This window comes from Oenanthe melanoleuca, chromosome 2 (assembly GCF_029582105.1).
Source record: "Oenanthe melanoleuca isolate GR-GAL-2019-014 chromosome 2, OMel1.0, whole genome shotgun sequence".
Classification (NCBI taxonomy): domain Eukaryota; kingdom Metazoa; phylum Chordata; class Aves; order Passeriformes; family Muscicapidae; genus Oenanthe; species Oenanthe melanoleuca.
In genome coordinates this window covers 112,352,140-112,377,867 of record NC_079335.1, presented here as the reverse complement: position 1 = coordinate 112,377,867, position 25,728 = coordinate 112,352,140, and the positions used below count along the sequence as shown (strand labels likewise).

Sequence of the window (25,728 nt, the reverse complement as noted above, 5' to 3'; positions counted from 1 at the left end):
CTTCCTTTATCTGCCCCTTGTGTGGCCACACCTGGAATGCTTCATCTGGTTTAGGTCCCCACTAATGACAAACACGAGCACAACACAAGGATTTTGGTGTAGGGTGTAGAGAACATAACACACAAGAGAGCAAATTTGCTTGGCCTGTAGAAAAGCCTAATGGGGGGTACTGAGTACTGGCTGCACAGAGTCAAGATACTCTTTTCAGAAGTGCATAGTAAAATGTCAAGAGGCAGTGTATACTGCCAGTTAGATTTTTTTAACAGTCTTAAGGCAAAAAAATCCAAAATCTCACAATGATTAAGCTCTGAACCAGGTTGCCTAGAGATGCTATGGACTTTCCAATGCTGGAGACTTTTAAAACTTAGCTGGACAAAGCCCCAAACAACCTGATCTAACTTTGAAGATAGCCTGCTTTGAGTTGAACTTGGTGACCTGCCATGATCCACGATTTCATGGTTGAATATTGGCAAACTGCAGCATAGACATGTCTTTGGCATCTCTAGAGTTAAGCAGCAGCTGAAGAGGGATTTTAGTTTGCAGTGATTATGTATGTGTGGGGGGGAAAGAGTAACTATGTGATGCCTGTTGGGACCTATGATTCAGTTTCCAAAATCTTAAGGGATTAGTTGTGCTGCCTTGTACATCTGCTGTGAAAACCACTGGAGTAGTCTGACACACCTGAAACACCTGTTACATCTGTGACTAAGACAGGACAAAAGCAGGTTATAATATCTCTAAATGGCTCACTACTGCATTTTTATCTCAAAATTACATCTTACAAATTTCACATCAGCATTTGAAAGAAGAAAAACATGACTGATTTGCAGACTAGATATATGATTACATATCCAAGTATCTTTCTCTTCCCTAATATTTCTCCAAGTAAGACACTGCAGGGAACACAGAATGAACAGAGGAAAATAAATAATGAGGAAAGGAAGCTAAGGAAATATATTAATTCCAGGGAGACCACCACCAATGTCTGATGTGGTTAAGATTGGTCAGAAGCACATGCTTTTAAATAAATGGGGAAATAACAAGAATAACTTTCCACAGCTACTGTACATGAACTTTCACTAGTTTATTTAATCCACATTTAATAATTTGCTGCCTTGCTTATCTGTGTTTTAAATCTCCATGTTGCCAAGAGTTTCATGATTTGTGAGCCAAGTGGGATAAAAACAAGAGTTCCCAATATTTTCACTGCCCCTGTGCACACACACAGATGAATTACACATCCACATGTGCCAGACCCTCTAGGCTTATTTTTGAACACCCCTGGGAATAAGATATGTGATCTCTGACACTCTGGACATCCCCTCTGCTCTCCAATAGTACTCAGAACTGAACATATAGAGCAGAACATTTAACACTGTCAAAGTCTCTGGTGATTTTAGCAGCTAGGCCATAATAGTGGGATCCAAGGAAAGGAGCTAAATATTTAGGAGGAGATTTGAGCAGAATTTTGGCAACCATTAAACAAAACACTTTTGATCCCCAAAATTCCTTCTCTCTAGCTCAGCAAATGCTTGAATGATACAAGTGCATGCATTCCCTCCTGAAAGGTATCCTGGCCATTGCAGGTGTATTGACAATGTTGATGCATAGTCTTATGCTAATTTATGCCTAATACTTTTCCAGATTTCAGAATACTAATTAAAATAAATGTAAGTTCAATAAAGTCTAAAATATGAAAGTCAAAGCAGGAAGAAACCAAATCCATACGCTGGCTAACTCAGCACCTCCTAACATTTACAAATTTTACAACCTAGTGTCTCTCCTGGGAATCAATAAGTGTACCCCTAATGACATCTTGCTAGGAGCAGAGAGATTATAATTTTAGGCCACTTTTCTTTGGGCAGGCTCCTAATAAAACACTGTCTATCCCACAAAGAAATTTTTCCTCCTACTGGTTTGAATGTTTTCCCAGGACAATACCAGCAAAGACATTTATCCTAAGCAGTGCTGTACCAGCATGGATTCTTTAGCCCTGTGATTCTGGGAGAGGGTAAAGGAAGACATGAACACAAAACAGGAAAATCTGGCTTAGAAAGGTGATGAGGAGTTTTAGGGGCAGTTGGAAAACTGGGATAAATTCTTCAGGGGACAGAGTTACATGACTATGAATATAAACATTTTCTTTCATGTTATTTGTATGGGAAATATTATTTGGGCAATACTACCAAATGGAAGTATTTTTTTATTTTTAGTGGGCTGAGCATGCCAGTCAGGGTATTACTTAATCCCAGTAAATGGGGGTTAGTCTCCAGTTTCATGACAGCCTCATCACTAAATAGGATCTCAGACAGATCCTATTCTCCATAGCTCTTACTCAGAGCCCATTTTTAGTTGCAGAATGACCTTGAGGAATTCCTCAGCATCAGGGACAGTCAACATACAAAGCTGGATCTGCATGGTGCCTTCACTAGACCAGGAATTCTTCACCATAACCTCTCACAAAGTGTAACAGACTGGAACAAGTTAAGGTAGGAACACACTGACACAGAAATTCAGCTCTTTGACAGCTAAAAGAGGATGTTCATCCTACCAAAAGCACTACTGGGACACATGACTTTGTGCTTTGGTCACACCAAGATATTTAGGCCAAATAAGGAGGACTCCATCCACCACACCTCACCCAAGCAAAAACTCGAGACAATTGGTACATCCTGATTCTATAAAAATAGTATTAAGCTGTTATAATTCCTTTTAGTTTGACACAAAATTGTCAACAGCTATATAGTTTAGAAAATAAGGGCTTTTTGCATGAGGAATTGATTGAATCTGTAGGAGTCTGATGTTAAAGCAGAGAAAAGTGGAACTAGCAGTTCTCAGAAAATTTCACAACCACTTTCTCTCTGGTAAGACAGGAGATACTTACAGGAGAATATGACCATTTTTAACAGGGGTCATCTCTCTGGTTTTGGTTTAAAAATAACACTTTTATTCCAAATTATGTGCCAGATCTCAACCACCAAAAATTGCTATAGGTCTAGAAAAAATAATGAGTCTATGCTTATTTATAACAAGAGCCTGGCTCTGAGCTTTCAAATCAAACAGCCTCAGCCTTTAGAAAAGACTGCAAAAGCCCCCTACAAAAAGTGAAAACAGTATTTCTATCCAACAGCTCTGTGCAGTGGAAGGAAACACCTGACTTCTGATAAAGTTTTAGATATCTGTGGTTTCTCAAATCAGGAATTTTTTGAGATGCTGAAAGATAGGATAGACTCTTTTACTTAGAAGGGAATGAGGGATGTTGGAAGGAAAGAAGGTATGCCACTCTTCTCAGGAAACTTCTATAAGCCAAATATAATTTATACTTATAATTTACTTCTATTATCCTCAACAAACTTCTGCATTTGCTTCAGTTTTCTGCTTCTTTATTTTAGCCTGATGACCCCATGCTGGTGTTTCTCTGAAATGCTGGGTAGGGGGGAGAAGGGCTCAACCACCTTTGCTCTGTCATTCTTTGTTAATTTATGTTAACATGTACATTATGGCTGGCTCCCAGCACCCCCAGCCCTGGGGAGCAGCCCACTCTTCTTGCCCTTGCTAAAACAGAGTGGGTTCCCTGGAGAGTTTTGGACACCTAAATTTTTGCTTAAAATTTAAAAAGCCAAACAAACCAAAATAAAACAAAACATGCACACCTCCGAAACACCACAAAAATCCAGCCCCTCCCCTCCACAATTCAAAACTTTTACATTAATGTGCTTGATCTAATAAAACCTTCACTGCAAAAAATTCTTGACTTTTAAGACTGAAACTAAACTTTCTAACAGGGATATTTAGGTTTTTTTCACACTCATCTTGCACATGGAAGACTCAATTCCACCACTGTGCTCTACCATATCCTGGACTTCATGTTGGTTGTCTCCTATCCTGAACTAAGAGCAACTTGCTTTTACAGGATTAATTTATGACATACAATATTTGCTTAACTTTTTGAACAATTTCAGACTCACAAAGCACAGTGCCTATCTCTCATTTATCATCCAATGTTTCCTTTGCAGTCTATGGGGAAAATAAGCACTTTCAGTGCACAAATCTCGTCCTATAGTAGGCTTTTCATAGAGAGCAGCTCTAAATCTACATTTAGTGAAAGGCAATGTTAGAGGTGCACACATTTACACTACTGTGTATAGTAATGAAGCAATCAATTCACCTACCAATAAACCAGAGGCTGGGGAACTGTTTTAGTGCCTACCAGCTTTACCAAGGTTAGCACAAGCTCCAGACAGTGGCAGATGAACTTGAATCTCATATCTCAGATGGCCAGCCTCTTCCTTTCTTTGTCAAGAAAAATTGCAAAGGCTTCTCAGGCTATGCTGGGATGCAATGAAAATAACTTCTTTTAAGACTTGGCTTCTGCCATAAAATGAAACTCTTATTTTGTGATAACAGAGAACCTTTATTCACCTCTACAGCAGAAATAAATAAGAAATGGCCCAGCTGTAAAATGGCCAACTTGTAAAATGGCCAAATTATTAAACATGCTCTGCATAGCTCTGAAATATAGATTTCCATTAACAGATGGCATAATCTATGAAGACTTTGAATTTATCTGCTCTTATACTTAAGATACTCAAATTAAAGAAACTATTTATTATTTAGTAGACTAAATAACTGTAAGTCTACAAATGTTGCAGTATTTTTTTGATGAGAAACTCAGTCTAAATTTTATTTAACATTAATTAAGAAGTCAGAAATTAAAATTGGTTTGGCCTCGTTTGTAAGGAAAACAGAAGGCTTGCCTTTTTTAGCCAAAACATTTTGGATTATGTGTTTGTGCTGCAGTCACACAAAGCTTTTAGCTCTGTAAAATATTTTGAACATGCTTCATTTGGAAGAACATTCTAAATCAACTAATAACATATTGAACATATTGCTGAGCGTTGAGTCATAGGTGTTGGTTTTTTGGCAGGGAGAGGTTGTTTGGTTGTTGTGGTTTTGTTTGGGGTTTTTTTGGTTAATTGCAAAATATGGGATTGAGCAGAGAGCAAAAATGTATCTGTAGTGTGGCACAGCATGACATTTATATCCAGTTCCTTTTTGAAAGGTGCAAATCTGTGACTTCTTGGCAGAGGAAGGTTTGAAAAAGTAAAGACAGGCAGGTGTCAAGGGGCAATTTATTTACCTAATTATTAGCTAAAGCCTGAACTGAATGCTCAGTGTTAAGAATCAGACACCACAGACTTGTGCAGTAACTTCAATAAGATCTGTATGTTATTGTTGAGCTTTGGAACTCCACAGCTTAACTGAATGGCTTCTTACCCACCTAGTACAGTCATACAACATGTAGGCACTCCTCCACTGGGGAACACAGTTCACAGGATTCAGCAACCTCAGGAAAGAGTCTGAAATGAGTTAAGAGCTAAGAGGACTTTGACTTCATCCCCTTATTCTGTTGCAGGCACTTGGTCACAGGTATCTGTCTCCCTATGGGATGATCTGCCCTAAAGTCCCACGTCAGTTGTTACCCAAAATACAAGATGAGAAAGTCTTAAATAGTTGCTAAACTCTGCATGTTTTCATGAATTCAGTGAACCAGACACACACTTTTTGCTTTCAGCACTGTTAAATATTTTCACTCATCTGTCTGATTTTTTAAAAGCGTGAACTGCGCTCAGCAACCGATTGTGACAGATGTATTTTGACATGAGATTGTCTAGGAAAACTGTACTGAATCCTATTTCAGCAAGAATATGAGAGACACTTCCAGCTGACATGCAGTGTCCAAAAAACTACCACCAAACATATGTATTTATGCTCAGTTTTGGAACAATTTCCTTACTATTCTTATGTGAATACATAGATGAAATAGACCCTGGGCAGATTCAGAAATCTTTTTCCTATGACATTGCAACACCAATTTTTTGTGTATCTCTCTCCCCAACTTATCAAGTCGTGAGTAAAGTGTTTAACATACTTTGGAGCAACACACTAGAGTATGCTCAGAGAGAAACGGGAACAGATTTCTGACTAGTGCACTGCGCCCAGTTAGCTGCTGCCACAGCAAACATGAACCTCATTCATAACCAAGACAGAGCCCACCTAAGAATCACCTTTTGACACCTTTTCTGTGTTTTAACACTTACAAGGATCTTTTAATTTCCAGAGAATTTTCACTAGTAAGTTTATAGACATCAATTCAATTATTTGTGCTTGAAGACTACCTTACCTTGAATAGCTTTCTTCTTTTCCACAATATCCATCCCATTGTAGGGGGAGTAATTGGATCTCTTTCACGCTCAGCCTTCTGTCCTTATTCTAGCCATATAAATTTTATTACATTATTTTCCCATCCCTCATGTCTTTTCTGAAAATATTACTCTTTATTATGAATCAATGAAGTTGTCAAAATACAAAGTTTTTATTCTGTGGTGGTCTAATGCAGAATATACCTAAATTTACATTTTTTTATTTTATTGTTAGCAGCTGTATCAAATTCTCATTGCCACAAGTGGCAATACCTGTACATTGTGCTCTTCAGTTGTTTACAGCTACTTAGAGCTAGTGGTTATTAGATTCTAAATACATAATTGTCCCTTTCTTTCCTATTCAGTTACAGCTCCTTTCTATTATATTAGTTCTCAAGGTCATTCTGCTCTTTTGGGAAAATATCATGTTCCTGTCTCGATTTATGATAGCTCCTAATGTGTGTTATCAAAGAATTTTAAGAGCACGTTTTTTTATTGTGTGCTAAATCACCAGTGAAGCCAGATGCAACTAAAAATTGCTTTCTACTTTCCCCAGCCTAATAATTCTTCTTACACTATAACCCATGCAGACTTCAGTTAGTTTATTTCAATATTATTTGAATTTACATACTACCAATTTAATAATTTTTATGGATCACAGCCTAAAATACCTAGGCAAACCTGAAGCAATTAATCTATACTTACCTAATGAAGAAATTATTATATTTTGATAATTTTGTTTTACCTAACTTACCTTTAAGATGACTCCATTGTCTTCTAGTCCACTGTCTTTCTCCAGGTGGTTGATAACTGACCTTTAAAAGCCCTCAGGCAGCTATCAGGTGTTTTAAATAGCAAGGTTTAATTGCCCCAGTCACCTCCTTCCATCCTTTTTTAATTAGAGATATTATATTGACTATTTATCAGTCAAAACTACTATTACAAACTACCAGACCGTGAAATTTTACTCTTATAAAAATGTCATCCAAATTTACAGTGTTTTTGAAGTGTGAATGGATCAGGGACAGTTTTTGTAAAAGTGTCAGTACTCGATGGTACTACTCACAGTAAGTTAGTGCCCAGTAATTTAACTGTGCCTTGCATTATTAAATAAAGGGCTTATGCTGGTTATCTGTAGGCACTATGAAGAATATTAAGAATATTTAATTACCTTGTTAAAAAACTTGGACTGAGGTTTGAAATCTTTCACTGCAACGTTGGAGATTGTCCATACCTGGAGAAACATTGTTCAAGAATACCAACAATCTTCTCCAATTCCCAATAGTCATAGTGTATTTGGCAGGGTTAAACTTGTTCTCACACTTGGGTTCAGAAAGAACCTCCCCACATTTAATTTCCAGAACTATTGCCCTCTCTGGCACTTGCTGTTGGACTAACTTGGATGTTCTCCTGGAGATTCTTTGGAAAAACATATAATGTGTGTGCTCTTAATCTCCAGTGCTTTTCACTGGGTCCTGGTAGATTTTGATGTTTTTTGATCCAAATTTAGAGTTAAATGAGTTGGTGGCATTGAGTACGTGATTTGCATGCTGCTGTGGATTAAATATCTACAGCATGGGATAGTGATCCATTGCATCCCATCTCAAAAAACAGAACTGAAGAGTTTTTGAAGTATTTACTGCCACTATGAAGTTCCTGACAGTCAGATGGAACATGGTATCAATAAAACATGAAAGGCGAATTTACTCTTTTCCCCTCTACTGCTTTTCACAACTTTCACATAGGGAGGTGAAAAAAGCTCTAGGTTTTATTCCAAGAATTCACTTGCCATGAAAAATACCCCAGTGGAGAACAGAGAGCCTTCCACAGTTAGGGAGAAGGCTTAATTATAGCAGAGCAAACCAAATTGGCTTCAGTGCTCACCATTTAAAGCAGCCAATACTGTAATGAGGGGCTTAATGCAGGACTCCAGCCACACTTTGATTATGCCACTGAAGGGGATAAGGAGGTATCATACACCCATATTGTAACAACCATAAAGTGAGTGTTTTGGTTTTTCTTTTCCTCTTAAACGCTCCTTGCAGTGTCCCATGCTGCTGAGTCACAAAATGTGATTTAGCAGAAGGATTGGAGGGAAGTAAATCTGTGAGTATGCAGAGAGGTAATAGAAGTGCAGGCATTTGTTGACTACATGGTGGCTTTAGTGTGAGTCATTGGATAAAGAGCTAGAGCTGTTCCAATCTCCTTTCTAAAACCATAAAAACAGTGGAAGAAAGAAACAGGCATTTTCTCTTTGACTGACATGTAGATTTCAGCAAACTGGTAGGACTTGAGCAACTGCAGGAAGAAAAAAAAGTGACCCAACTTGAGGTTCATTGCATTTTCATTTTTAATTCCTGGGTTCTCTTTCTGGGTACCAAAACTGACATTAATAGTTTTATTCCAATGGAAAAATCAGATTCAGGCAGTGGTTTGACTAGCAAAAATATCATGGCAAGTCTACATTGAAAATATGTCTGAAGGAAAGATTACCCTTTTGGGTGGGTAGAGGGGGGATAATCATCCCCCACACTGAAGCACTGGTTAAAAGTCCTCAATTCTTTTTTCAAATTTACATCCTGTGTGTTATAAATACAACAGAATGACCAAATTAAGAATCTCTTCCTCTCCCCATTAAACCAGCAGGCAGTTTTGAGAGTTCAATCAGGCTGTTACAAAGGCATAGCTTTGCCTATATTCTCTCATCTCCCACTTTGTTGCGTCCCAAACAAATGTCTGCACTGGACAGATTGTGTTTTGAACTGACAGTTTTCACCTGATACACGTCTCAATGAGAACAGTTCCCATGGTAAATGCCAGCCACAAGCCACAAGCAGAGAAAGGGCTGACATTGTTAACAAATGCTGCAGGCATTTGTTGTGAGAAAATGGTTTGTGGGTTTTATCCCTTTTCATATTGCTTTTGCACTCAGAAATACATAGATGTTTTTATTGAACATAAGAAATAACACTTAAATTTGATTAAACCTTTGAAGGATCCCAGAAGATGAATATTTCAGGAAAGTATGAAAGGATAAAGAGCTGGCTGTGTCATAAACTTCTAGATTAGGTAAAGAGCACTGTAGTACAGATGTTCTCTCTTCACAATATTTTACCATTACTGTAGCTCTGCTGTTTTAAATTCTTTATTCAATTTATTGACTCTGATCAAATGGCCCAACAGGGGCATTGATGATTACATATTTCTTAAATGTATATTTAATTTTATGGATTCTGTTCATTCATATGAGAGACAAAACAAAGAATAAAGAAACATAGAAGAAAAATCAAATTGCAATAAAACCAAAAAGTATGGACATCCTTCCTGGAGACCCAGGTGTTGACAAAATGCAGTGATATCTTGGCTGGTATAAACACACCTGAAGACATGGAGTCCCAAGGAAACTTATTGTCCTTCAACTGAGTGTCTAATACTTACACAATGATTATTATTAACTATGCTTGCTTCTAATGGGTGTCAAATCCTTGATTTCTGCTGTGAACAGGAAAAATGTCAGTGTATTGACAGTGTGCCTAGTGTGAAGACCATTGCTACAATGTCACCGTGGGGTCTAATCCAAAGAATGTCTTCTGAGTTCTTTCTCATCAAGTTTATTTCAAAGTTAAGATCTCACAATCTTCAAGGTCCCTACTTTTATATCTAGGAACTCTCCAATGACCCAGCTTGTTCATAACTCAGAAGTTCCATTTAAGAGCATTGTACAAGGAAAAAGTGCCAAATTAGTCCACCAATTTCTTTACATTGACTCTTTCAATTCTTCTTATTTCCCCACCCAAGCATTGTCCCAGCATGAGCTGACCACATGAACCAAGCAGCCACTAGTCATGTTTCATGCTCTGCCAAGTTCCTTTATCAAAGTATCAATACTGAATCAGAGCTGAATGACACCTAATTGCAGTACACAGCATGACTGCAAAAGGCGTCATCCACTAAGAGCAAAAAATTGCCTCTATCGAAATAAAAGATTTTTGCAACTGCTATCAGGAGTCCCAAAGTTAAGAGCATTATAGGTTTTCATACCATTGTTAATTTCAGTATGGAGCACAGGTTCTTTCAGCTGCTGACATTTCAGGTCAGGCTAGGTAATAATCATCTTCCAGATAGTTACATTTACTCTGAAATGGTCCTGAATTTTAATAAACCTGTAGAAGTGAGAGGCCATAAAGCTCTCATCCTTGGCTAAACCCTTTACTGTGTGTTTGAGTTTTCAGCTAGTTTAAGATAGGATTTATCAGTATTAGTTTTTTTTTAGTCACGTACTGAATTCCAGCACAGAAGCTTCTGTATGATCCATCAGCACTGAAGGAATGGCTCTTAGAGATAAACAATGAGAACAGGAGAGATGTGAAGTAAAAAAAAATACCTAACATTTTACATAATATAGGCTCTCATTTTCACATGCATCTTGATAAACAGGAGACCCACTCTTTTTTTCTTAGGAGCTTAGACTATTGAAGTCTGAACTGTGCTGAAGTCAGTTTTAGAAATGAAAATTTATACACCTGCTAGTAAAAAGAACAAATTCTTGTGAGTTAACCCCCAAACCAGGACACTTATAAAGTTTTTTCAAAAAGACTTGTGCAACCAAAGAATTTGAGTGTCTGTGCTTCATATATCTACCCAAAAGAATGTTACAATTGTAAAAACCTTTTTAGATCTTGCTCCTCAGTGTTGGTCTAATGTTCATAAAAATGACATTTATTTTTGCTAAAAAAAAGATATCAAGTTAGAAATTCCCCAGGATGCTTTGAAGAGACTCTAAATACTTGTGTTTACTGGGAGTAAAAGGCAGAAACAGGGGCTCCTAAGTAGCATGATTTCACTTTTCAGGGAATATAGGGCCAATATACAACTGTATCTTTGGCAATTAAAATAGAACTAACTATTCTAACTAACTAAAGGCAGATCCATTCAGTTATGGTATTCCAGATGTAAATGGAAGATAATGAAATGAGACATCAAATTTACCAACAGCATCCTTGCATTGGTTCGACATCTAGAAAGTCTTTTAAACCTCTAAAACATAGAGCCAATTGTATTATTTCAGTACTAAAATGACAGATGTAATTATTCTAGTTATATTAACTTTATTTAGCTATTCTTAATTTTGTATAATTTTATATAATTTATCTTAAAATAAAGATGTATACTTTTCAAATACAATATTTCTTGACTTGGTCAGTCTTTTTTTTTTTTCATTTTAGATCATCATATTTATTCCATTTGCTTGCTGACCTCTCACATCAGCTTTTACAGCAGTTTTCAAGAAGGTAACTAATTTCATGGTTCAGAGCAATGACGATCCTTCAGAACAAAGGTTTGAAACCATAGATAGTTGGAAAAATGAAGATAGCATAAAAATATAAATATATATATATATATATATACCTCCCACAAAAATACCATCTCTTCGGGTCAGAACAGAATAGTTATTCTTTAACATTTTGAATAGAACTTAAGAAAACATCCCTGAACCTGATTGTTTTTCTGAGTTCATTACCCAGCCACTTCCCCGCAGGCTGATTTCACACTCATTCCAGTGAGTGACTGTGTCTTCCATGCAATGATCTGCTTCCTTGTGCTTTAGGCTTCCTCTTGGCCCTGGAGTGCTATGGTAATATGAAACATAATGGCCTTTTTTCTTCTAATAGTGCTCTCCACACTGGATGTATTGACAAGTAGGTGTAAAGTGTCTTCTGTTTGCCACCTCCTCTGTCATCTGCAGTGGACATACCTTGACCAGAAGTTCTCTTTGCCCCATCAGATTGCTGTGCCAGTATTTTCCTTGACAGATACATACATACATACATACATATATATATATATAAATACATAAATATATATGTATATAGAACTGTAGTGCTGATGTCCTGGGCATGTCGGCTTGTAACTGACCGAGAGGAGGGTGGAGCAGCAAGGCACAGAAAATCCACTATACATTCTAACATTTAGGCTTTATCCTTTATTAGGTAGTGAGTAAGAGACAAAAAGAACTGAGTTTGTTGTTTACAGCTGAACTTTAAAAGAGACTTGTGTGAACAAAACTTGTTCCATAGAGCACTGCGACAAAAGAGGTCCAAGAAAACTGAAGGTGTCATTGCACATTAGCTGATGTAAATAGTTGGAATGACACTCTTTTATTTCTAGCAAAATTTGTATGAACTCTGCCCTTAGTACTGTGCCTCCATTCATGCCACAGGCCACGTTTTGGCAAGGATCAGCCTGTTGATTTTGATGGCATCACAACAACATGGCAGGGTGTACAGCAGGTGTCCATGCACCAGAAGGCTGTGCATAAGAGCCTTCAGGGTATTTGTCTATCTCCCATTTTCCCATCTGCCTGCTTCCTCATGGGGAAAAGATAGCCTGCCCAGATCTTCTACCTTCCCAAAATGTGAGTACTCCCCTGCTCATTTAGCAAGATCTTACTTACAAAAGGCTCTGGAAACAAGTGGTGGTTCATGGAGCACAGCTTGAAAGCTGCTGCCCTTTGCAAGGAGGAATCTGAATGCAGCTGGCAATGGCACTACAGCTTCTGCAGACAGATGGAAGGTGGAAAGCAGGCTTAAAAGACCAAATCCACTGCATCTTACTATGTCATGTACCCAAAAAAAATGAAACATTTTCTAAATTGAGTGTGAGGAGCAGGTTTTGAAGGCTGGCTTATTTACTGCCTCTTTACTGGGAGCTGTAGAGTAGAGAGCCCTTTTAAATGTCAGCCCCTAGTTATTTAGATGTCTAAACTTGGCTTCAGGAACTTACTCATACTGCTGTTTTGAAAGTTAGGCCAAAGCAATCCAGCTGGTAATTAGCCCTGGAATCACCATCATGTCTTTTTCATGGCTACATAGGTGAGAATTAAATATAAACAAAAGCTCATTTCGTTTCAAGGCACAAACGTTTGCAAATAAACCGGATGAAATACAAATACATAATATAGAACTTATTTTAATACTTCTAGATAAATAAATGCATCTCTTTGGAATTCTTTGGACACAGATATCCATGGAACCTCTTCTTTCTCTCTCTTTATATATTTTTTATAAAATCTAAATGCGGAGAGGTTTAAAAAATGGCAAATACGAATGTATATGGAAGGCTCACCGATGAACTGCAAGTCAAAAGTGCTGTATATTCCCATCCTCTATATCTCCCACCTGTCTGCACTAACCACAGGCAGCACTGTATAGCAACCACATGGTCAATATTTTGCATTACTGCCTTTTAATAAAATCTTTCAAATATTTTCCCCACATAAACTTAAATTATGCTTTTAAATTTTATTCTGCCTAAATGTACGGTAGGCATTTCACTTAGCTACACATCAGAGTGGTTGCATGAGACTCAGCAGCACACTCCATAATATTAATAGATACTTTTCAGCTCCCTATGGGAAAAAGCAGGCAGCAAGGATCAGATTCAAGAAGTCTATTTTTTTCTCTGTTGTTTGTTACTTACCACTTAATGACCCACATGTGAAATCAATGGTTATATAATTATTTTTATATAGTAGATTTTCTGTTTATAAGTTATTTTTCTTACTCTAACATATATACAATATATCTATATATACCCCTGATAAATCTTACTTTAAAGGGACACAGTCAACCCCTTTAAGCCTCACAGTAAATACATAAGGCTTTAAGCTGTCCTAAATAATGGTCAGCTACAGAATTCAAGGGTCCCTTGAGATCCTAAAAGTTGTATTTGTTCCAAACCCATGGTGTGCAGTTATCTCGTAATATGCATCTCATGTGTCACTGTTTACATTTTATAGGTATATTAAGACATTTTATATCACATCAGTAGGAAATAAAACAAGGGAGTAAGTCTGCTGCTAAGACTAAGCCTATTGCAAAAAATATTACCTGTATCTACAGACACTCCCACTGGTGTGATATAAAACGAATATGTGCCATTCCTGGGATGAAATTCTGGCTACACTGCAGTCAGAAGGAACTTTAAACTGACTTAAATGAGACCAGGATTTCTCTTCTGTTTTTCATTTGTCATTTATGACTCTGTGTAACTGATTTGTGTCTTCCCTCTGCTCAACACTGAAGTGTCAGGCCTGTTTCATGACAAGAGCATATATTTTGTTTTCCACTGTCATGTCTTAAACACTGATCTATCCTGTATGTATTACACTCTTTGAATAAACACACAGTGTACACATACATTTCAGTTAAATAAAAGTTTGACCCATCCTGTGTACAGTATCTGAATTATTTTTCCCCCACTAGATCTTTGTTATCGCTTTCTTTGTCTAGCCTAGATTATTTTCATTCTTCTGTGAGTGAGGAAAACTTTGCTCACTAGGAACAGCTCCACGTTATTGTAATAATTTTTGACTACTTACCAAAGTGACATAATTTTGTTCATTTTGTCTTTTGCAACTCAGTTAGAAACCTAGTGGCATAGATAGAGACACAATACTACTGTTTTACAAGACATCTATTGTATCTACTTTTGTTCAGATAAATACCCAGTAACTGCTGATTTGGTAGGAGGATTGGTAAGGGTACTACTATTCACAGTGTTTCTTTTTTTTTTTTTTTCCTTCTTCTTTAATCTACAGAATAAAGTATTTTATATACATTGGAACCAGTTAATGCCCTTTAGACAAATTTGTAAGTTGTTTCATAAAGCAGGAAAGACATTGCAGGGAAATATGTGCCAAAATGCACAGTCAAAAGGCTTTGTAAGTTTTATATGTCACTACAAGTCAATGCTGGAGATCAGTTCTAAAACGATCAATGCTCAAGAGAAATGTTCTCATCTGGAGAAAATACTGCCCATTTCCCCTTTCAGAATTTGTTCAGTTCTCTATCAAAAGTTCTGGCTCTTCATATATACTTTAAACTATAAATAAACACTGCATAGTTCAATGTCCTCGATTTTTTTTTTGTGTTTTGTTTTGTTTTCTTTTGATTTGAAAAATTATTGCAGTACGATTAATTCCTGTCTGGAGCTCAGTAAGGAGCAAAGAGCACAGGGGTGTGGGTGGTCCGTATAGGCCCGGGAGCCGGCCGTAGGAGCGCTGGCGGAAGAGCAGAAGTCTGGAACAGGGTGGCTGCAGGGGCTGTGCGCAGGCTGAACGGGGAGTTGACGGCCACAGCAGCGGCCGCCGCCGCAGCCGCCAGCGGGTTGGGCAGGATCCGCGGCGCCATGGCCTTGGAGGGCTCCTTCGGGAACACCAGCTTCACCTGCGGGGAGGGAGAGAAACAAACGCGCAGACGCGCAATTCGCTCGTGTTAGCGGGAGGGAGATTGACTCGAGGCTGTACGTGCAAAATCAAGCAGGACACGCCTCGTGGGCTCTGAGAGCTGCGGATTTGTGACAGGCCATACGACCTCGCCGACTGGACAAGGCACAAGGGTTCCAGTGTTCACACCTTATTGCTGACACCCCTAATCTGACGTTAGAAAGCAAAGCAAATCTAAAACGGGCCTGGGGAATCTGCACCAAAGTGAAGCTGTGTGTACCCTGCAACAATTAAACAAGGAAAAATCAGATATCAATTAATAGATCTCCATCTGGACAGCTTAATGTAGAAACCAGAGCAGAATGAAAGTGCATCCTAGTCTCTGGTCTTACAAGGCACTTTTGTTTTAATCATTAGGATGTGAGTACTACTTAAAACTAAGATCTCCATATATCTCCTCTTAATTTACTCCTGCTTCTAATAACAAGCAAATAAACCAATCTTATCTTTCATGAGTTATGAAAATCTCTCATGTTTCATGTGTTTAAATGGGTTCTGCCCCATATAATTTTGCTGCATCTTCAATGTCTTCAACTGTTTTCCACTAAGATAGGGTTCGTTCTTACTAGGATTGTGAAAATGTGGCAGATATTTTAAAGTAGTATTCTGTCAAACTATAACATTTCTGTTCCTGTCACTGAGGTTTCTTCCTTAAAAAATGTTTAAATTATGACAGGATTTTAAATCTTTTGGATACCAAATACAAATCAAACCCCTCCCTTATTTAGAATTTCCTTAAAAAGGAAAAGAACCCAAACTCTGAAGTTTCTTCAAGGCTGAAAATATTCACAAGAGGTCCAGTAATATTTAAGAAAATTTACATTTGGGATGCATACAAATGACCATCAGAGTAGTCTCTGTTGATTTCTGCAGTTTTCAGTGGAATTTCAAGTTTCTAATGAGATGTCAGGAGCCTGAATACCTTTCAGTCCTGTTTTTATAACTCTGAGATAAGATTAGAAACTTCATTTACTAACAAAGATAAGTTCCTATTGTCTCTGACTTTTGGTGGGTCTGTGTCCTAGCATGACCTGAGGCCTCTTGCAAAGGGCATAAACCTGAACACATGGTATTGAATATACAGAATATATGTACCATGCTGTGGTACATCTCAGCGTAAGTATGGACACTTTTTACTTAAAGGAAACACAATTTCTCATTCTTGACTTGAAAGGGATTTTCAAGTAATTAACTTGAACAATATCACTGACATTTTCAACTCAGCAGAACCCTAGTGAGTGAATCATCAGAGAGTAAGGACAGGAGTACTCTGGCATGAACCACAATTGAGTTTCATCTTTACACTATCGCTATATTCCAAAAGGTCTCTTGGTTCATTACTGGCCAGATGGATAGAGGAGTTTTATTTTTCCCAATACCAGTTGGCAACACTGATGGCTTCCAGGTCCTGGCAGAAATTCTCAGATCAAATCAAATTCTTTAATTCTCTTAACAAAGGATATAATAGACGCTAGATATAAATTTCCCTATAGTGCCTATGAAAAACAATGATCTGATCTTTTCCCTGATTTAAACTGATCCCACTGATTTAAACTGTCTTGTTCCTTTGCTGAACATATAACTTTTTCCTCCCTCTTTACATTTTTTAATAAATACCTTTTACAGTTTAATCTAGAACAGAAAAACCCAAAAACAAACCAAACCAACAAAAAAACCAAAAAAACTCCAAAAAAACCCCCAAAAAAACAACAACAACAACAACAACAACAAAAAAAACCCAACCAAACAGCTAGGGAGAAGGAGTAGAGAAAAAGTAAAGAAAGTGAATTAAATTAAAAGTGAAATTAGAATATCTCTGGCTTGTTGCTGTGCCATTTTGCACTTCAAGTGACAACATTTCCCTCAGTTTTTATGTTCAAAACCAAAAAGACTACATGGAGAACTGGTGTCTCCCTTCTTATTGAAGCCACAATTCTACTACACATCTGTTCAATTTATTGCTAACTTGTTCTCTCCTTCTTAAATCCCTTTTGCCTCTTTGATGCCCTCTAGCCTGTATATTGTCAGCAGTTGGGATTGAGGGAGTGGCAAAAGGACACACTGCTGTCATTTGTCTTGAACCTTGGCTGCAGTTCTCAGAAATCACCATTACATAAATCGTTAGAGAACTGTGCACAGCAACAACAATGTAATAGCTCTTTTTATCCCCTAAAAAATAATTTCCTAGAAGAATAACAATCCTGTCAAAAAGGCTTTCCTGATTCCATATCCTAATTACCCCATTACATATTTTCTGTTCCTTTCAGTACAGTTTGTATTGGAGACCCTGATTTTTCTTGTGGATTCCTGAGAAACCCTATGGGGCTATTTCCCTATTAGTGGATCTACCAGAATGGGACACTGTTTTATTCTACTGAATCCTGCATGAATATGCAACTCATGAGGGCTGCCCCAACAAGGACAGCTTCTGCTGCCAAGAGCTTGGACTCAGTGTAAAGAGAAATGGGTTTTAACAGGGAAAAGAAAAGCCAAACAACCAACCTCCATATTGTGCATCAGAGAAGATGGTCAAGACATAAAAAGCTAATCTCTATGAGGACCACAAATCAACATCCTCCCTCTGCCTGGACCATTTATAAAACCTTACAAAGCAGCAGGTATAACATTCATGCAGTTGAACTGATGGAGAAGATAAATGCCAGATGTTTCACTATCCCACCCACAATATAAGCTGATTCTTAACTAGTGGCAGCATCCTAGAGGGTTTTTTTCATTAAAAGTAAACCTTTTTCTCAACTTTTAGAGAATTGTGCTTCAGACAGTTTATCCTGGCTTTTGAAAATGTGACCAGAACATCCTGAAACAGTTGAATGAAAAAAGAGACAGATTTTTTTAATTGTTTCACTTGTTATCTCAACAATCCTCTAAAAAAGGATAGAATGAATGGTTTATATTTTATAGAGTTTTATTTAGTTATTTCATCACTATTGTCCTTGGTGAAAACTGGAAAAATCCTGTTTGACATCTGGAGGTTTTTTCTGTCTCTTGCTCTCTAATGACCTTTGCAAACAAGCTTCTTTTCTGAGGTTATTCAGAGTAGCTACAAAAGCAAGGGTCCACAGGTTGTAGTAAACACCCCTTAAAGTATATAAAAAAATCCCTTGGGGGTTTCCACTGGCTCCTTCATATACTTGATACTCCAATGGCTTACACTCTTACTTTACTTCTAAACATTTTTCCACTTATGTTTTATAAGAATCCTACTCATGAGGATTAAAATAAAAGTCAAATAAAAATGGTGATTGGCTTACCCCTAGAGGATGTGTTCCCTTTTGGAGTTTGTTGTAAGGGCTGTATTTAGGTTTAGGTGGCTTCCCAGCAGCTCTGTCTTTGTGCCTTCTACTGCTTATGTGCTGTTAAAATATATTTTGGGGTGGGGGAGGAGGGGAAAAGAAAACAAAGGATGATAGTTCCACAACAGATCACTTCAGGTTCTGCTTTACACAAGATTACTGCTCCAATACTAAAGGCTTTTGCTCTACAACAGCATTACTTTGACTAATTCAATAATGAAAGAGAATAGGCTCTCTTGAAATTTGAAGGATCTTTTGTGCACCACATATTGGGACGTAATTTTCATCAGTCCTAAGTTCAGCTCTGCTTCCACTGGAGTTAAATATTTTTCCACCTTTTCTAACTTCAGCAGGACTTGAGTCAGGTTAAAGACAGAAGCCTTTGAAAAACTCCCCCCTAACTCTATAAAGCACCCATCAAATTCAATCCACTGCTGATAGAAAGTTTTTAAAGAATATTAGATAGTAAAGCATCCCCTATTTGGGGAAGAATATAAGGTCATAAAATTGTTTAAATCCCTAAGCTGCCTGAAGATCCTTCTGAGATGGTTATTTTTCAATAGTGAACAGTGACAGTGAAAAAAACACATGACTTTTGTTATTTTCTTCATAAGATCAATGAGATTTTAAAAGTATCTTTCTACACAGATTATCTTGCAGTATATTAGAAGTAAGAGACCTTTTTCAGAATTGCATTTTTACTTTGATTTTCATTTTCAAAAGAATTATCACAGTAAGAAGACATAGAACTGGACATTTCTTCGTGAGACCAGAAGAATGGGTATTGCAATTGTCCATTATTTAATTAATCTTCATTTTTAAAAAGTTCCTTAACAAGCAGTTAATTTCAATAGGCATAGGAATTAAACTAAGTGTTTTTCAGAAAGCTTTGATCATTTAAAGAATGACTGAATATAACTTAGTGTAATTGCAATTTAGAGGCCATGCTTCTCAGTTAGAGCAAAACCTCGATAAAAACATTAGAAATCCTCTCCATCCCACATTTCTGAGAGGGTTACTCAGTGTTCTGTGAAGTACTGGCTGCATCCACCTTCATATCTTTGTCAAGGCAAATATTGTGCAGTACATGAAATGGCAGAGTTTATTACCTCAGGACAATTTTAGCAGCCTAAAGACTATTGTAAGGTGTTGCTGCTTAGACCTTCTATAACTCTTTACCAAATGTGTACAATTGAGAACTTTTGAGAAGACATATTCCATGCAGTGGAAAATCACAGCACATACAGCATGGCAGCCAAGTACAATGGACAAAACTGTAAGTTCCATTTCACAAAATGTTATATCAACATGTGCTGACTGTGTGGGTACTTCACTGCCATGAAAACAAAGAACAGCCAAAGATTCCCCCTCTACAAGCTGGCTGAGTACCTGTTTCAGTTGTGTCTCAGAGTTTACGTGCACATCACATATTTCACAGTGAAATGTTTTGTTCTGAAGGCCTGTGTTTCCTTTATTCACAGGTCCTTTGCCTTTTACGCCTGCCCGGGGAAAGGCTTTTATGGTTCCACTTCCATTCCGAGCTTCCAGCATAGTTTTGTGCTTAGTCCCTGGAAAAAAAGAGAAATGGGAAAGAGAAACAACTTTGGCAATTGGGTTGCATTCATTGTTTTCTTTTCTTTTTAAAATAAAATCATATGAGCCTCAGCTCTGTGCCATCTGCTATCCTTGGAATAGATAGACTGTGCTGGTCTGTATCAGAGTCATACTAATGTAGCAGTATTTCACACCTGATATTTAGTTACTGAATTACATACCTGTAGGTAATGCACTAGAACAAAGCAGCCACACCAGAAAGTAGTGGCACAATCAGATACCCTGATGTGAAGTTAAAAGCGTGTGACTTTTCTCATTAACTCCTGCTGCTAATAAGACCTGAATTGTAGTTGCAAAACAAAAGTAATTTAGCTATTAAAGATGTAGTTGGCTTTGATTTGTAGTCCTCCTGAATAGATTGATAAACAGTATGTCTAGGTAGCTTACAATTAAATCTGTAATTAACTAATTACTCTCCAAACCAGAAAGGGGCAGAGGTTCCTGGAAGCAAGCTATGGATCATTAATGTCCTGGACAGAAACCAAAACATGTGAGAAACATTTATGTGAGAAAAATGCACTTTTTTTTTTTTTTTTTTTTTTTTTTTAATTAGAGGTTGGATAGAGAACACTGGTGTTCTGTTGCTGCACCTTTATTCAGATTGAACAATTTCTTACACTCTTGACCCCCATACAGGCAGTCTGTGATGATAATGGAATAACTACTGCATCCAGAACCACTGTTCCACTGCTAATTGCTGTCTGCCTCCACAGAGACTTGTAAAAAGAAATGCATGTGTGTGAGCACACATACAGTTTATCAGCACAGGCAGCAAACACTTGGAAGGTTGTGTTTAAATATTCAGAATGTGTTTAGGCTCTCAGCCTGATCAGAATATTTAGAATCTAACTCTCATTAAAAGGGTACAGCTTGAAGTTGAACTTTCACCAGTTGAAGATCTAGTGTATAGTAAACAGCATTCAAAACTGATGGAATTTTGCTTCTCATGAATGCCAAGAAGTTAAAATTTCCATTCTAATTTGAGTTCTATAGATATGCCAAAGTTATTTCTTTTTAAATTGCATCATAAAACCATTGATCATTTTGCTCTAGGTATATTATCACTGTCTCTACATTTCAAACCTAAGGTTCTCTTTCTGTTTCTTAACTCTACTTACCCTTGATAAGAGGTAGTCCCTGACATCCAAAATCAGAAACTTTCTGCAAGGTGGCTATAGGTGGTCACTGCCACCATGTCAAACCCCTAGATCTTTTAACCCCACCCACCACAGAGCCAGCCAACAACATGCTTAAAATAGTGACTGTGAATGGTGGCTCTCTACTACCAGAGCTTACTGATGTTACTAGCTCTAATGACCAGAAAAAGTTTAAAAACTAAGAAAGATGGAGGTGGGCAGTTACCCATTCAACTCTCAAGCAGCAGCTTCTATCAGTTGATGAAAACAAGGGGAAAATATACATAATTTTAACAAGTTATTTATTAACAGACAGTATGGAGTAAGAACTCTAACTCCCATCATTGAACTTGACTGATGCTCCCTCTTTCAGCCTTAATTTCTTAGATTTCAAACAAAGCTAATGGCATTCAAACTCAGTTTGCTAGTTGGCACAAACAAAAATCTGCAAACTGATTACTAAAGTTAGTGAAGTAGAGCTGTCATTTAGCTTGATAAAGTTTTGAAACTGCAAAAGCTGAAGTGTAAGAAAATCTGCAACTTGCAAAAAATTCCTTTCTCCTTCTTGAAAGCCTCTTTGCCTGTCATTTTTATACTTTAATAGTTAATGAATTCCATGTAATCGCCAGCTTTCTGCCACCTCCTTGCCCCCTGCTGCAAGAGATCTAATCTATTCAGGGGAAGACAATTGCAGCACTCTTGAGACAGACAGAAAAAAAAAAGGAAGCAAGCACTGCTGCAGCTCACCACTGTTGTGCGCCTCCAGCTGCGAGGCAGAGTTGACAGCGACTTTGCATAGTGAACAGTACAGCAGTCTTTTTGCTTTTTCCTCCTCAGTCTCAACAGAAGGGCAAGTGCTGCTGCTAGTGGCTGTTGTGGGGATTTTCTCCACTTTAGAGGTGATCTCAGTTGTCATAACACTGCTCTTCCGGATTTCCACGGTTGTTGTCGTTGATATTGCTGGTGTCCCTGTGTTAGCGTCTGTGGGCAAAGAGAGGAGACAGAAAGAAATAAAAATAAATAAACAAACAAACAAACAAAATTGTGTGACCTATGGTGTTTGCTTGTTGACATCCCAACGCTGTGATGACACAGAGAGGCAGATTGTTCTGTTGATGGTTTGACTAATGGTAATGAACTAAACTTGACCTTTTTCTTTGTATTTTTTTGTGGTTACAAAATACAGTACTCCCATGTATTGAAAAACCATGTGTTGTCTCCTGCAGTCTGCTCAGACAGAACTCATAAACTGAACAAAAAGGTCATTAAGATTGTACAACAGAAGAAAAATGCAATAAAAGAAGTCATGTAAATGACCAGCACAACAGGCAGTTAAAATTTATACACACAACTTCAGATGCATAAACAGCTGTAGTAACAAAAAATACTTATGCTGATTGGGTAGCCAAGCTAAAGGTTTAACATCTTGTACTAATAAAACTAAATTGAAAAAGTTGTCCTTTATATCTAGTAAAAAATTAAATTGATACTTCACTTGATTTTTCCCAACACCAACACTAAAAGAATGAAGGTGATTATAAATACACAGCACACATTGTTATCCATTATTACATAATAATGATACATACTAATAATATACAACATTCCATATCTGAGACCTAAACAAACACTAATAATATTTTCATTCTGCAAATCAGTAGTATTTTTGGGAAGACCACAAGCAATAAATATACCTAAATCTGGAAACCTAGTTCTTGCACGTATCAACTTGTGTTTTTCCTGTACTTCTCAAAACAGAGAGAGAGAAAATACACAATGATACTGGAATTTGAATAATTGATACATCATGTTTGGATATGACAATATCATGTGGTTGTTAAGTACTTAGCAGGGTGGAGGACAGAAAAATCCAGCAGTAAAGGCAGTGAAGAAGATGACAGGAAGGGGACATGTGAAGGAGACAAAGGACAGGAGCTGTTCTGCCTTTGCAGCATTGTATTTTATCATATTAAGCCTACTGAGTAGTAGCTTTAAAAAAATAAAAAATAAAAAATCTTAGTTACTTTACTGAAATATGCCTAGATTTGGGAACTTTCCAGCATAGCTCATTTTGGTTTCATAAATCACTTGGTGTTAGTGGTGCTCTACCTGTACTGTGCTTTATTTATTGCCTCCCATCAGAATAGACAAAATAGCAATTCTTTCCCTCCTAGAGCTGAGTACATGCTCTAATGCAGAAGGGACACAACCAACTGATATCACAGTGGTGTGACTAGTACTGTTCAAAAACTTTGCTAATGGAGAGCATTCCTAATAGCTTAGCAGGCAGTATCAGACTGGAAGCAAGGCAAACACACTGAGAAACCTGATTCAAAACAATATTAATGCATTGAAGAAACAGTTTGGAAAATTAGATGCTTTTCAGTAAAGACAATTGCAGGAATTCACATTCAGTAGGTTTAATCTGATCTATTAACACAGAATGCTGAACAACAGCCCCAGTACTTCATTTCGGGAAGTTTTATTGTTTATTTCATTTTGATTGTTTTCTTTGTTTATTTTCTCAGTTTTCAGAAAAATCTTACAGTTGCAGACATGTTGAACACAGATTTCTTATATCATTTGCTATAACACAGGTCCCCACCACACTGAAAGTGCAAAGCAAAAGATTTAGGAGTCATTTTTTCCTCCTCTGGTCAGCTCTGGAGGCCCTGTGTCCAGCCTGGGTACAGCAATGTCAAAAAACCCCCAAAATTACTTGCTTTGCTCTTAACCCAGATGCAGTACAAATGCAAAGCAATAAGAGAGGGTTTGGGATGGAGAGAGCCAAAATAAATTAGAGGTTTAGAAAACATGAACTGTGAATATGAAAGAAAAAGGGTGAGCACTGACAGGGTTTTTCATATCTGTAGAAGGTAGCTAAAAATTAGAGAATATACTCTTCTCCCTCATCCCTCCTAGTAGAACAAGGACTATTGGATTACATCAAGAGAGACTTAGATTAGATGTGAGGAAGTACTTTCTAATATTAAAGTTTATGAAGCCTGGGAATAGCCTACCTACACAGATCCAGAAACATTTCCTACCAGGGGACTTGAAGCTGGCTGAACAAATATCTACACAAATATAATTCCCTTTCAATCAGTGGGAACATGATCCTTTAAGCTCAATTAAGTTCTATACATTGTGTATCTTGTAATGCTTCTACATACTCTCCCAGAGACTCTTTAAAAATTATCACTCATAAACCCAAGAAAGCAGAGGTTTTCATGTGAATATTCTAAATATTGACAGGCATTAAAGCTTGTAGCAAAAAAATTAAGTCCCACTCAATGTCAAATTACAGTTTGGTTTTCTTTTTCCTGAAAGAGAGCCTGAAGCTTCTCTGACTGGGGATGTCAAATATCAGTGCAGAAGGAATGGTGAATAGTCTCTTTTTATTTAGATTTTTAAAAAAATATCATCAAAATAAAAAAAGACAAATTGAAATGTTAAGCCCTTTGTAGGGAAACTGATGAAAAAATAGAGTACTTGAAGATATGTCCACAAAACTGCAGAGTTAATTAGTCACTCCTTTACCATTCCAGAGAATCTATTGAATGTTTGACTTATTTCAGTCAAAAATTGCTGCAGTAAAATTATTTTCCTCAAAAGCCCAATGCCAGCCCAAACCCAGTTGCTTTATAAGCACTAACACTGCTTTTAAAACATCAGTTTCTGCATCCTGGTACTACTGTACATAGGCTTAGCCAATGTACTCTCTTGGTGACATGAGGCAGATGGCCCAGAGAGGGGAAAGGGACATTAACATCCTCTCAGGATTGATTGCAAAGTTGGTGCTGATTCTAATCTTGCAGGAAATTAGATATGTACATCAATCACCATTTCCAGCTTTGCAGTGTAAGGATATATATAAGGATATATAGATGATAATTTCTTTACTTTCCAGAGGAAGACCTGAGGCAATGAATGAAAGAAAAAGAAGAAAAAAAGCTGAAATAACAGCAGATTTTATTCTGCTTCAAGTATCTGACCTTCTCTTTCTATGCTGATCTAATATTTCTAATGTTTTAAAGGGAAAAGAAAATACATTCAATTATACTAGCTGGTTTGGATATTTTGAGGGTATTTTGATATGCATGAATGAAAGCAGCAGGATATATAAAAATTAAAAATGGTAAATGTCATCAGCATATTCTTAATCTCAAAAAATA

The 25,728-nt window shown here is 37.3% G+C and overlaps 1 protein-coding gene across 2 annotated transcripts in view; it reads right to left on the bottom strand.

Moving 5' to 3' along the window:
* Positions 1-8,529: 8,529 nt before the first annotated feature.
* ZNF385D (zinc finger protein 385D) overlaps positions 8,530-25,728 on the bottom strand; it is a 405,970-nt gene continuing 388,771 nt past the window's right edge. For both annotated transcript variants that reach the window (XM_056484767.1, XM_056484768.1), the window contains 4 exons: positions 22,301-22,534; positions 20,193-20,371; positions 18,762-18,863; positions 8,530-15,430 (listed from right to left, as the gene is read on the bottom strand). In XM_056484767.1, the coding sequence (XP_056340742.1) occupies positions 15,197-15,430; positions 18,762-18,863; positions 20,193-20,371; positions 22,301-22,534 (749 nt within the window). In that variant the 3' untranslated portion in view covers positions 8,530-15,196. The remainder of the gene's footprint in view (positions 15,431-18,761; positions 18,864-20,192; positions 20,372-22,300; positions 22,535-25,728) is intronic.